General features: G+C 48.8%; 1 protein-coding gene across 8 annotated transcripts in view; it reads left to right on the top strand.

Annotated features, from left to right (window-relative positions):
- The window catches only part of MSI2 (musashi RNA binding protein 2), a 385501-nt gene extending 375536 nt beyond the window's left edge, over nt 1-9965 (top strand). The window contains exons 12-14 of one of the 8 annotated variants that reach the window (XM_080826241.1): nt 4554-4708; nt 6582-6654; nt 9092-9940. In XM_080826241.1, the coding sequence (XP_080682367.1) occupies nt 4554-4708; nt 6582-6623 (197 nt within the window). In that variant the 3' untranslated portion in view covers nt 6624-6654; nt 9092-9940. Of the gene's footprint in view, nt 1-4499; nt 4709-6581; nt 6655-9091 lie in introns of all 8 variants that reach the window. The other 7 variants (XM_080826238.1, XM_080826242.1, XM_080826239.1 and 4 more) reach the window with 7 other exon arrangements.
- The last annotated feature ends 3131 nt before the right edge of the window (nt 9966-13096 follow it).

Here is a 13096-nt window from a genome sequence, read left to right as displayed (position 1 = left end):
TCTAGCTTTCTGGGGCAGGTCCAGGGACCCTGCGGATATCTGCACTTCTGCACTTCCGAGGCTGTTCTTCCCCACCCCCAAGGACCGGTTCCACTCTCAGCCCAGCGCCTTCTGGCCACAGTTGGGCAGAGCCACAGGCAAACCGTGTGCCAGTGGGAAGGCAGACTCCTCCCTGGGTTTGCTTTAACACGCTGAGGTACCCGTGAACTTTGGATAGAGCCCCTGTAGGTATGGGCCTTTGTTAGGGTCTCTGGGGTAAGATTCCCTGGGGTTTCCTGGCTCAGCCATCAAGGTCTTTCATCCCCTTGCTAGGCAGAAATTCTTCCTTTAATCCAACTCAGAATGCCTCCCACTGTAAGTCAAATGCATTTCCTCTTGCTGGCCTCAGTGAGATTCCCCGCCCTTGCTTTCCTGTCCCCCGTGTCTCAGAGTCCTTCATCCGGGTCCAGCATGACTCAGTGCACTGGGCCAATGAATTGGGTCCTTTTGTAAATAACTTCCTGATTTGTATGAATTGTGTTTCCCTGTATCACATTTTCCTAAATCTGCCTATGGCACCTGTCTTACTGTGCTCTGCCTACAGAACTGTTTTTAAAAATAGGCACGTTTTTGTTTTCAACTCGACAAGTTACAAAGTGCTTTCTCTCTCCCATCCTCACGGAGCCCACCGAGAGGCAGGCGAAGGCAGACCACGCTCACGTGGTATAGATGAGGACCCCGGCAGCCAAGGGGCTTAGCCCGAGGCCCACAGCTGGAAGGTCAGGGCTGGGGTCCCACTCAGGTCTTCTGACTCCAAGTCCAGTGCTCCCTTTCTCTGCACCACAGCTGCCTCCCTGAGCATACCAGCTGCCTGGATCCAGAAAGTACAGGGGACACTGGGGACTGGCCGCTGGGGGCAAGGGGCAAGGAGGAACTTGCCCAGAATTAAACCACTGGTGGGGGTGCTGCCCAGACCGGCTGGCAGGCATGTGGCCCTGCTTCCCACAGCGAGCCCACAAACTGCCCACTTGGTGCTCACGGCTTCTGCGAAGAAATGCCAGGGTGTTCGCAAGACAGTGTCGTCTCCTGGGATGGGAGTCAGGGTGTCCCGATTCGTAAATCTCAGCACCATTTATTCAGCAACACATACCGAGACCCTTTCCCTCTCAGCGCACACACACACACCCGGCTGAGCATTACACAAGGTACCCTTGCCCGCTGAGGTGCTGTCCCATCCCCTCTTCCTGCCCCATCCTGGTGTGGGGGACTGTTTCCAGCCCCTCCAAAGGAGGCTCGATGCCTGGGGAAAGGCACCCTCCACCAAGATCCTTCCCCAAGCATTGCAGCTCTGCGGCTGCTTTCTCGGCCTGCCTGCGTCTCTGCTCAGGTCACGTCCCTCAGAGGGAGAGAAAGGGTCCTCGAGGGACTCCCCTTCCTGTGTAGCCAGCCGCTGTTCTGTATGAACTTCCCAAAAGAAGAGGACAACCTTGTCCCTAATGCCCTCCCCCCACCAGACAGAAGGAACAGCTGCTGACAAGTTTGCATGCCAAGTGGCACTCCCCCCTCTTTGCTGAGCAGTCAGGGCTGTTTGCTTGCTGTGCATGGGTGTCTGGATGGGCTGTCTAGGGACTTGAACCTGCTTTCTGGAGCCTGGGTCTTCTCCCTACAGAGAGATGAGGAGGGAGTTGGCCACTGCAGAGTACTGAGGCCTGACATGTACCCCCGGCGCACACAGAGCCAGCTGCTTGCTGCCTGCCAGCTGCGCCCTCTAGCGGGGACCCGAGGCCCGATCTTGCGCCCCTGGCTGGGGGAGAGCCACGAGGTGACTTTGAGCAAGGATCAGGCCCTATGAGGAGAGAGTGTGTAGCAGTATGGGACTTGGGGTTTCCAAGCTGTATTCTCATCGGGTGCCTTCTTCTCAGGGTCATTTGCTGACAGGTAACTGAGCAGGGCGGGGTGTTGCAGGCTAAGAGGGGCTGCTCACTGTGAAATCCCTTCAGACCTCTGGGTGCATAAGGACTGGGAGAGGTAGCTGGGATAGGCAGATCCCACTGGCCCTCTTAGCTCCTAAGCACACAGAGGGGACCGTTTCTGGACAGCATCCTTCTATGGGCCTGCTACATCCTGTCTCCCAGGCTGCTGCTTCTGGCTGGATGGGTCTCTGGTTGGCATTCCCTGCTGAAAGGAGCCAAGGTCAAAACCCCCTTCTCCCCAGCCCCGAGGTAGGTGGGCCTGCCCACCATCTTCTTGCATCTGGCCAGAGGAACAAGAAGCCAAAAAAATCTTCCCATCTTCTACTGTGGGGCCTCTCCTCTAGCTTCTCTTTACCCTGAAACAGAATTGGCTAGTTACTGTGCATAGTGGGGGTCCGCTGCCTGGGTAGACCGGGGAGTCCACTGTCTGAGCTCACCCCATTTTCCCTAGCCCAGAGCAAAAAAAAAAAAAAAAAAAAAAGGCGTTACACCAAGATAATTCCGCCTTTGAATGTCTCAGCTTGATATTTGCCTCCATGAGTGAGAAAGGCCAAATGTTATCTGCAAGTTTAATCTTCTGTATTCAAAATTCCTGCCCCCTTTGTCTGCTCGTGCATTCCAGATCAGCCTTTCACTTGCTCTAAGCCTCTGTGGTTTTTTTTTTCTCTTGAAGCTGTTTTTTCCATTGCCAGTTGACTCATTTCTCAGCTCCAGCTTCCCAGGGACCTCAACTTCGAGCCTCCTGCCCCAGGGGCACCTGGAGCTATCAGTTTCCCTTTTCTCTGCTCAGTCAAGGGCCAGATGCCACTTGCTTTGATCTCCTTTCTGTCTCCGTCTCCTGCCAGCCTGGCTTGGGCGCGTGGTCAGTCTCTTCCCACCCCGGGGCGCACGCCGGTAAAAATCAATGCACATCTGGCTCTTGGAGGCCTGCCGGAGGTGGGGGGCTGCAAGCACAGGTCCCTGGGGCCAGGCCGTGGCCAAGAGCGGGGCTGCAGATGTTGAAAGCAGCTGGTCACAGGTCAGAGAGGGAAATGCCATGGGAAGCAGAGGGAGAAGACTGGAGTGAGAAGCAGCCCCTTGGAGCCAAAGTCATGGAAATATGTAGTGTCCAGATTGTCTGGTTCTTCTGCGTGGGTTAGTTGTAGTCCCGGAGTGGCTGGCCCCAGACTCACCTTCAGCTTTCAAAATCAATGAGAACCTACTTCGGCAATTAAAAAAAAAAAAATTCCCGTTTTGGAAAGAAAAAGTTTAAGCGACTAAGGGGAAATGAAAGATGAGACCAAATTAACCTGGTTGCCGCCGCTGTGGCCCTCACTGAAGAAGGAATGATGGAATTTGTTGGGGGGGGGGCGGCGCTACGCCCAGGCAGTGTCTCCTCCCGCTGCCTCTCCTCACCACCACTCTCAGGATCTGTGGCTGTGAAGGCGCCTCTCTAGAGCACAGGTGCATTCCGAGCTCTTTATCTCAGCCTGGAGTTTATAGGAGGCTGACGAACAGAAAGCAGGCATTTCGGTCAGATATGCTTTAGCTGTAAATTGGTTCAGTCGGTATGCTCTGCATTCATACTTCTTTGTCTTTTTTTTTTTTAAACAAAAGGAAAAAAAAGTTTAAACCCCCCCTTTCCTTCTACCGCAGGAGGTGAGTGCGTGGGTGTCCTGTAGAACCATTGGCATTCACCTAGCTTCGGCCCCAGCCTCCAGATTTGCCATCCCCACCCCACCCCCTCCCTCCATCCCCTGCTCTCCACCCCAGAAGGGGACCCCTCGCCACCATCATTACAGTTACGTTAAGATGCCCAAATTTTCCATGACATATCCCATCCTCCGACCACGTTCAGTAGTGACGACTTTCATACAGGGATATAAATGGGGGTGGGGGGAGGATGTAGCCAGTGGGGAGGCGGGAAGTGGTTTTGGGGGGGGGCTGGAGAATGGAGATCTTTTTTTGTTTTTTCGTTTTTTTTAAACAAATTTGTCATTTAATGGATCCAAAACAGACAAGAAAAAGCGAAACCAAAAAAAAAAAAATTAAAATCCCTTCCCCAAAAGATTTTTTTTTTCCTCCTGGACACAAATTGCTTTGTTTCCTGTCACGTTTTAATATCAATATTAACACAATGTGTAGTCTAAAACTAGTTCCTTTGTAGTTTGCATGGGATGTGAATGCTGTCTCAACGTGCCCAGATCTAGACAAGACTGCATGAGCACCAATTCAGATGTGAAAACCAATCTCTCTCTCTCTCTTCCTCTCTCTCTTCCATATATATATCTATTTCTCTTGTGATAATTTGGTGGGCAGTGAAGCACCTCCGGTTGGTTGCTGTAGTGTGTTGAATGATTGTTTTTTTATTCTCTCTATTTTCGGAGCTCCGAGCTTCTTAGTAGTAGCCTGGGCTGAGTATTCTTGAGTCCCTGCTGATGTTTTCGCATGGCCTTGGTTGAGTGTTAGAAGTTGGGCCTCAGCTGTTTTTCTCGAGTGTTTGGCTTGTAATGACCGGTGCATGCCTGGCTTCTGGCCTCATACCCAGCTCTATTCTCTGCACACCAGTCCTGAATAGCTACAGTGCTCAACCGAATTTTGGCGCGCCCGCTTCCCCGGCAGGCTCCAACCCCGCGCGGCCCGGAGGCTTCCCGGGGGCCAACAGCCCAGGACCTGTCGCCGATCTGTACGGCCCTGCCAGCCAGGACTCCGGAGTGGGGAATTACATAAGTGCAGCCAGCCCACAGCCGGGCTCAGGCTTCGGCCACGGCATAGCTGTAAGTACCTCCCGCCCCTCCCTTCCCGCCACCTCCTTTCCTGCCTGTCTCCCATGGGAGAGTGTACCAGAAGAGCCCAGGGTCGGGGGCTGAGGAGAGGACAGTGGGTCCCGCCCCCCCCCCCCCATCCACTTTCGCCAGCCACCCGGGGCTGAAGCTCCGCTGTTTGGATTTTTCCTGAGCAACCGGCGTGCGGCCATGTGATGATGGAGTGGAAGGAGCCTGAGCAGGTCAAGTTCAGATCCCCACTCCATCACCTTCAGCGCATGCAACCTTGAGCCTCTTATGTAATCCGTCAGAACTTCACTGCCCTGGCTGCAAAACGACAATTAAGTATGCCTCCCTCAAAAGATGGTGTGAGAATTAATGGAAATAGGGAACGTCACGTGCTAGCACATAACAGGCTCTCAGGATGGGCCCCCCTGCTTGACCCCTGCCTTCGGGAGACAGCCATGTGGGCTGGGACTTGAGGGGCTGGGGAACCCTCCCACCTCCACCTCAGGATAGCAGCCTTGGTCAGTTGAGTCCCCGGGCCTGAGGTCCAGAGGTAGCACTTGGCCCTGGGACAGTGTATGGGGTTCATGCTTCCTCCCGGGAGGTTTCCTCTGCTAATGTTTCTTACAGTTTCCAGGTTCCAAGTAAGTTCCCATTTGCGTTCTTTAGCCGCAGCCCCGCGGAGGCCAGATGCATTTGATATTTGTAATGCTCTGTGGTTCTATAATCTGACTAATCCAGGCAATGGAAATTTGCTTAACAGATTTGCATGCTGTTTTCAGATTGTATTGTTCTTCCCCCTCCTGGTGTGTGTGAGCATGAATGTGCCTGAGCCCACTCGCTCCATGTTCCTTCCATTTGGGAAACGGAAATTCGGCCACCCTCCATTCTAGTCAACCTCAGAGTTTTGTAGGTGGTTTGGTTTGGGCTCTAAGATGGGAGTGTCTGCTATTCCAGGTCCTGTCCCGGCCAGGTGAACCCTGCCTCAGGGGCTGAGCTGGAGAGAACAGAGCAAGTACAGACAGTGTGGGGCACTGGCTCCCTGCCCACTCCCCACCCCAGCACTGGACACCACGCACACACACACACACACACACACACACACACGGGCGCATGCACGCATGCAAGAATACACACGTACAGTCTAACATGCACATATGCGCTCTTTCACATACTGTCTTACACATGCGTGTACACACACACACACACATACATGCACATGCACGTGGCCATCACCCCTGGCCGGTGCAGTCTGGGTCCTTGCTCTATTCTATTCCCAAACCAGTATCACTAAAGTCAGGAGTCCGATGAGTCAGATCCCTGCAGGTGAACTCCAGCACCGAGTCCACGGTAGCACTATTCCATTTCAAGCTGCCCCGTTTGGGAGACGGTCTGCCACCACCCAGAGCACGACTCGCTTCCATTCACAGCGCCTGGAAACACAGACCCGATTTGTTCTTGAAAACCTGGGTCTCTTGACCTGTGGGCCGTGGCGCTTTTCTGAAATGACCACATGTAGCATCACATTTTGTCTGCGCTGGGCTTGCTCTCTCCCCAGCTGGAGCCGTCGGGACTATGGGCAGAGACACTGGGATCTTTGCCCTCCAGGGTCCAGGGCAGCAGCGCCCAGCATTTTGGGCCAAGGCCTCCCTTTGCCCTCAGCCACCACCCCCCCGGTGCACCTGGCTCTCGATTACCCCCTGGGCAAGCAGACGGGCTTGGGGTGGGGTGTGGGGGCCTCTTGGGGTGCAGTGTCTCAGAATTACATATTCATGCTGGCAACCACGGTCTAGTCCTAGAGATAATTTCCTTTCCCGGAATATGACAATCTGTTCCCGTGTATAGCGTGCTGATGACCTTAACAATTGTGCAATTTTAGGGACCTTTGATTGCAACGGCCTTTACAAATGGATACCATTGAGCAGGTGCTTCTGTTGCCAGCCCACTCTGAGGTACTACCTTCTCTGCCCTGTGTCCCCGCCCTGCCGGGCACGTCGCACCTGTGTGTGCCCCGGTGTGCAAGTATGCACAGGCCCTGGCCTCATCGCGCTAGCGCCTCTCTCTCCTCGTCCTTGACCCCTTGGCAGCGGGGTGGGGGCCAAAAATCCAGTCTTTTACTCTCTCATCCCTTTCTCCAGCTGTAATCATGACCCCCACCTGTTTTGTTTTGTTTTGTTTTTTCTTGATTTGATTCTTTTGATCCCTTATCTTCTTCCCCACCCTTCATCTCTCTCTGTCTTGAAATTACGATCAAGAGTATAGGAAACTGGAAGGTGATCTCGTGCTAGGTCTGTCCCAGGGGGACAGAGGTAGGAGAACCCCAGGCTTCGGCCAAGCCGGAGGCTGGAGCCAACCCCTCCACGGTCCCGCAAGATGGCCTTTCAGGTCCCTGGACCCTTTCGGTCCCCCAACGCTCTCTGGCTTTGGCTCCTGGGGTTCATGCAGTCAAACAGCCAGACTCCATCTTTTAGTGAAAAGAAAACATTTTTGCCAGTAACTACTGAGTAATTATCCAGATTACCGCACGAAAAGCAAATTAAATTAACGACATCACCTGCGTAACATGGATTTGGATCCCTGCCAGTTTCCTAACCTTTTAAACTGAGCTCAAGTTAATTAAACATTTTTTTTAAATCACTTTGATGGGGATATGGAAGGGGCGGAGTGGAGGAGAAGGGGAGGCTGGGGCAGTCAGTGAGGGAGCCTCTTGCCACACTCTCATTGGAAAATAAGTATCTGTTGCTCTTGGGAAGAACCCTGAGAAGGTAGAGGGGTTCTCTCGTGAAAGCTGAGTGCATACTGTGTTAGCGCGTTAGCCTGGGGGCTTGAAATGTGGGTCTGTCTCTCTGGAAGGGGGAGGGTGACGGCTGAGGCTGGGCCTGGGTTCCCACTGGGGCGGAGCGTGCTCCCCCCCCCCCCCCCCGGGAGCTGGGACAGAGGAGAAGCGAGGCTGGAGATGGACTTGCCACTTTGGTTTGCAGTTAATGGGACAGCTCTCTCACAGAGGGGGGGTCACTCTAGGCCCCAAGTTAGCCAGGACTCTCGAGGCTGGGCCCAGTGGAAGGGACCAGATTGAGTTGAGTTCCATAGATCTCTCTTGGATTTCTCTACTGTTGCTGCTAAGGAATCAGCTCAACTAATGCAATTGCCTCTCTTAACCAAATAAAGCCCGTGTGTGATTCTCCCCACCCCTCACCTCCACTTCCCTTCGAGCACTGACCCCAGCCATTGCTGGCCAGAGCCAGAGGCCACTAACAGTTTGAAGGAGAGCTACTCACTACTAATTAAGCTGGGTTTGGGGGCCCAGGGGAAGTAAGGTTCCTCTGAGCAAAGGGGACTGAACTCCCCAAGAACTCTGGGGATCGGAGGTGGTTCCAGCCCTCTGTGGAGTCAGATGAGGAGGGGCTGGAACAGGTACCGGGCACAGCACGTCCCCACAAGGTCAGACCCCGAGGCTGTCCTTGCGTTCTTCCTCCCCTGGAAATGAGGGTGGGGTAGGGCTTCCCACCACAGCCCGCCCTCCCCTCCACGGCCGCTGTAGGAGCCGGGGGAGGGCAAGGCACCCACCCCATCCTCCTCATCGAGCTCTAGGACCCGGTTCCCACAGAAGGGATAACGTAGCCGAGAGATTGACAGTAGCACCCCACCCCCAAAATGGGATCACATGTTCGAATCGAAACACGCACTTTGTCCGTAACTGAGGTTTCCTTCTCTGACATTTAGTGCCCTCTACAAAGGAGGCGCCCAGGCTTGATTCAGGGAGACTCAGCAAGTCTGTGTGAGTCGCGGGCCTCTCTTTGTTTACTGTAACCAAAGCTGGTTATTTGCTGCATGTTTTCCTGACTTCAAGCCCTTGATATGAGATATAATTTTTTTAGATTTTTTAAATTTGCATTTTCAGTTATTGGCAGTCATTGACGGTATTTGATAAAGCAGCTTTTTTAAACCTTTGGCTTTGAAGACCAGAAGTTTAGCCAGAATTTAAAAAAAAAAAATCCCTTGTCAGTTTGCAATTCACCAGTGGAGCCGAACACCCAGTGTGGCCACATCTGCTGACCACATTTTTTGCCACTACCCACCCCCAAGAATTCAACAGTGCCGTATAGCAAGTCAGCGGAATAGCAAATCAACAAAAAATGAGTGGCAGGGCTGTCCGCTCCCCAAGTGTCAGGCGTGGCGAAGATGCCCGATTTCCCAAACAGTGATCCCAGAAAGCTGTTAGCCCCGCCGTTTCCAGTCATGAGTTCAGTAGCCTGTTGTAGTCCTACCCTGAAAGCACTAGTTAAAAAGTTGGACTAAATAGTACGTTTGCCTGACACATCTTTTCTCTCCTCCCGCTTCCCACTTTATGTTCTCCTCTGGGCGTCCGTGACCTTCCGCACCCTGCAGAGCATACCTGGATGTCCAGGCAAGACTGGGCGAAGTTTCTGAGTGGCCCTTTGTTTAGGTGATGTCATCAGACCTGGACCCCCACCAGCCTCACTCCCCATCCCAACCAGAGATGGCTCACTTCGGATCGAGGGTTGACTACATCTCATCATCTCACGAATCTGCTGTAATATAAGACAACAGCTTTTAAATGTGTATATAACCCATGATTTTTGGTTTTGTTTTGTTTTGTTTTTTCTTGATGGTTTCCCATCCTCTTCTCTCCCCCACCCCCGCCCCGCCCCTTCTCCTTTTAAATCTCTTTGAATCACATTTGGTAGTGATTTTGACTTAGTCCGGTAGTCATATAGCTTTAATATCTAGTTAAAAGCTAACCATAGTATAATTGTTATATTAAGGTATTATTTTTTTCTTAAAAAGATTTTTTTTTTTTGCTTGTTTTGATTCTGTTCTCACTTTTAAAGGATGCTGAGATGGTAATATTACTCTCAATATTTTGGTACCAATTCTGAGACTGTATGGCTTTTCCGGTGGAGCGCGTACACCCGCGGAAGCGAAGTTGTGGAGCGGGAGGTGGGCATCAACTTTCTCCTTTGCGTCGTATAAGAAGTGAGATGTAGTAGGCTAATTAACAGACTCTATAGCGGTTCTTTTTTGTGACGTCTCTTTGTTAACCTAAGTATATCTATTTTCGGCAATAAGGTAAGGACGACCATGTTTTGAGTGTCCTCCTTTTCTATAAGTGCTTTTTTTCTGTTGAAAGAGGTGATATTATAAGGTTTTTTGAAATTGTGAATTCTAAAAAAAAAAAAAAAAGAAGCGTTGTAAATACAATTCCATTAACTACATAGAAACTATTAAGAAAGAGAGAATCAAAAAATATTTTTGTGAGGGAGTCGGTCCCAGGCAGTTCGATGCTCTGTGGAAGGAGGAGGGGAAGGCATGATAACCCAGTCAGTTCCCAGGAGGAAGGACACCCCCGCTGCCAGGACGACCCCCGGGAAAAGTTAGAACACTGTTTAGCTCCTTCTGTCTGTGTGATAGACCTAAGAACTGTATTAGTGTCATACCAGCATATTAACCTCTTGTCTGTGCACAGCTTCAAATGTTACCGTCTAGTTAGATTTTTATTTAAAATATGAAAACTGCTTTTCCCAAGACGTTTTTTAAAAACAAAGCTACAATTTTAATATTTAACATATTTAAAGTTTCAAAGCACACCTGTTTGGCTTGGGTGGGGAGGGGGTGGGGGGACATTCTTTTTCAGTCTTAATTTTTAAATATTTGATCATTTTCTATTGTCCAACCATTTCAGCACCTCCAAAGGTCCCTAGGACACTTGGCCTCTCTTTGCTCCCCTGCCCCCCACTGCCCCCCCCAAGCCCCGGGGAGCGGGGGAGGGGGGCCCTCGGGCCAGGGGCGGATAAGCCTGCATTAATGAAACCTTTTCTCCATTCACTTCCTATTTACAAATTAGGAGAGCAACCTTTTTTGGTTTATATATTTTTTTTAATACCTCAGTGCTGCAAGTATCACCAGAGAGGCTATGGAAGAATTTTTTTTTAATTTATTGTAGATGTAAACAGAATTTTAAAAATAAAAAAAGTATAAACATCGCTGCACTGTGACTGGTGGGAAAAACTGACAGTTTCCTGTTTGCACATGTTTAACATTTGGCTGTTATAATATATGGTCCTCGGTTGGGGAAAGATACTTATGATGAAGGATATTTTTTAATTTAACTTTTTTTTAATATTGGTAATAGGTCGGCAACAGCAACTCTAGAAGTACAACTCAATAGATGGCATTAAAACATATTGTAGTGTGGATATATATTTTTTTCTTTTTTAAAATGTGATATTGATGTTTTATTAATATTTTTTAAATTGTTACGTTTATAAATTTGGTACTTAAGGCACAGCCAGTATGAGACACTGAATGCGACATTTATTATAAAAAGCTGCTGCACTCCTATTTTTATAAATTTTACTAACAAAGTAGACTAATGTAGACTTTCACAGACGTGGTAGGGCAAAAGCATCTTCAAACAAAAGGCTCCAAAATGCTAACTCCGAAAGAAAAAAAGCCTTTTTCAATTTAATTAAATAGCAACAACATTAAAAAAAAAATCTGTTTTTCTGATTAAATGTTAGGTTGTTTGGTGAGGGGTTTATTGTTTTGTTTTTTGTTTTTTTCTTTCTTTTTTTATTTCCAAACAACCAAGTTGAGTAAAATGCTGGGCGCTTTTAAAATATCAAAACTTGTTCGAGTGATAAAATAACAAAATAGAGAAGTTTTATTAAAAAAAGAGAAAAAAAGACCATAAATTCCCAGAAATTCAGTGTCTAGACTAGGGAATTTAATTACTCTTTTGTCCATGTTGGTGATGTACTGTAGGACCCTTCCTTTCTCTGCACCCCCATCACCTCATAGAAGACTCTTTGTTGATCACTGTCTGTTAATAATGTATAAAATGGCTATCTTGTAAACGTGCTGTCCTCGTACTAGTGTAGTGACTTTTTTTCTTCTCTTTCTTCTAGTACATATTGATAGGTATAACGTAATTAAGGTTTAAAAAAATTAGACATAGTTATTCAGATTTAGGACCAGTAAGGATAGAACTTTCTCTTATTTATGGAAAAAAAATTGCTAATAATTTTGGGGCAGGTTTTTCCTTTCGATTATTTTTTTTTCAATTTCAACTTTTTATTTTATTTTTGCTGATCTGATGTGGTTTCAACTAACCCAAGGTCTCATGATGTTCAAATGCCGGCAGACTCCGCGGCGTTTTGTAGATTCCCACCCCCCCCCCCAACTGTGAAGGGGTGTGCCATACTACCTTAAATGCTAATGCTAGATATGCAAAACTGGATTTTTTTAATTTATTTTTTAAAAGAGGGAGGCATGGTATATTAAAATGATTTTACTAAGAGAAAAAATATTTTTTTAAGAATGCTCAGAAGAAATTGATAATCTGTGTGAATATGTTTTAGATGTTTATAATACCTTTTGAAGAGACCCAGTAGCCCATAGCACAAATCTCGTGGAAATCTAATATGTTTTAATGTGGCTACCTAGGTTAAGGTTCACGTTAGTCCCCCCACTCATCTAGAAGTCCATTTTGAAAGATTTTTGTAAATTATTTTAGCACTGATGTTCAGCCTTGTCTTTGTTTCAGTTAAGCTCAATGGCGACCATGGGAACCACCTTTCGCCTTCCCCGGGGGAGAAACCCTCTTGGCTGATGGCTTTCCCCCCCGGAATCACAAAATAGCCACCGGGTGACTTTCTGGCTTCCAGATCTATCTGCCTGGGACCCCCGAACTCCTCTCCTCCCAAGCAGAGGGGAGTGAGTGGCATTAGCTCCCGGACCCATTCCTGGTTCTACCTGGACATGGAGCTGATGGGGACGGCCGAGCCTTTGGTCCCCTCCCCAGGAGCTTTCTCAGCCCTGGTTTGTGGCCTTCCTCACACCCATTGGGAAAACCAAACAGCCTCGTGTTCTATCCCAGTCGCTCACTGGCTTAATTCAAACGAAGTCCCGACAGGCCTTTTTACGTTTCTCTCCTTCATAACCGTCATCCTAATTTGAATCTGTAGCTTGGACTTTAAGGTAGCATGGCTCTTTGCTGTCCATTTCCTGTTTCACTGCACAGCAATTCACAGCCAGTGAATGTTACACACATCTTGCTAGACTAGTCTAAAAATCATTGGGTAATTGTTGGTTCTAATGACCTGAAAGGTGTTCAGTTTTTGTTTTCAGGTGTTTCTTTTGTTTTGTTTTGTTTTTGTTTTAGGGTTTTTGTTTTTTTTTTTTGACAAGGGGGGGTTCTTTTTCATTTGGGGGATTTTGAAAAAAAAAAAAAAAAGTTTTTTCGTTCCAAATAGAAAAACAAAACCTATTTTGATCTTTAGTGCAAACGAGGGCTAGGGACTTAGCCACCACCACACCACACTGCTTCATCCTGCCGTTCGCTCACTGCAGCATAATCAAGAATAAAGCAAT

This window comes from Martes martes (genome assembly GCF_963455335.1).
Source record: "Martes martes genome assembly, chromosome: 16".
NCBI lineage: Eukaryota > Metazoa > Chordata > Mammalia > Carnivora > Mustelidae > Martes > Martes martes.
The sequence above is the reverse complement of the archived record's forward strand: the minus strand, read 5'-3'. Positions and strand labels throughout refer to the sequence as shown.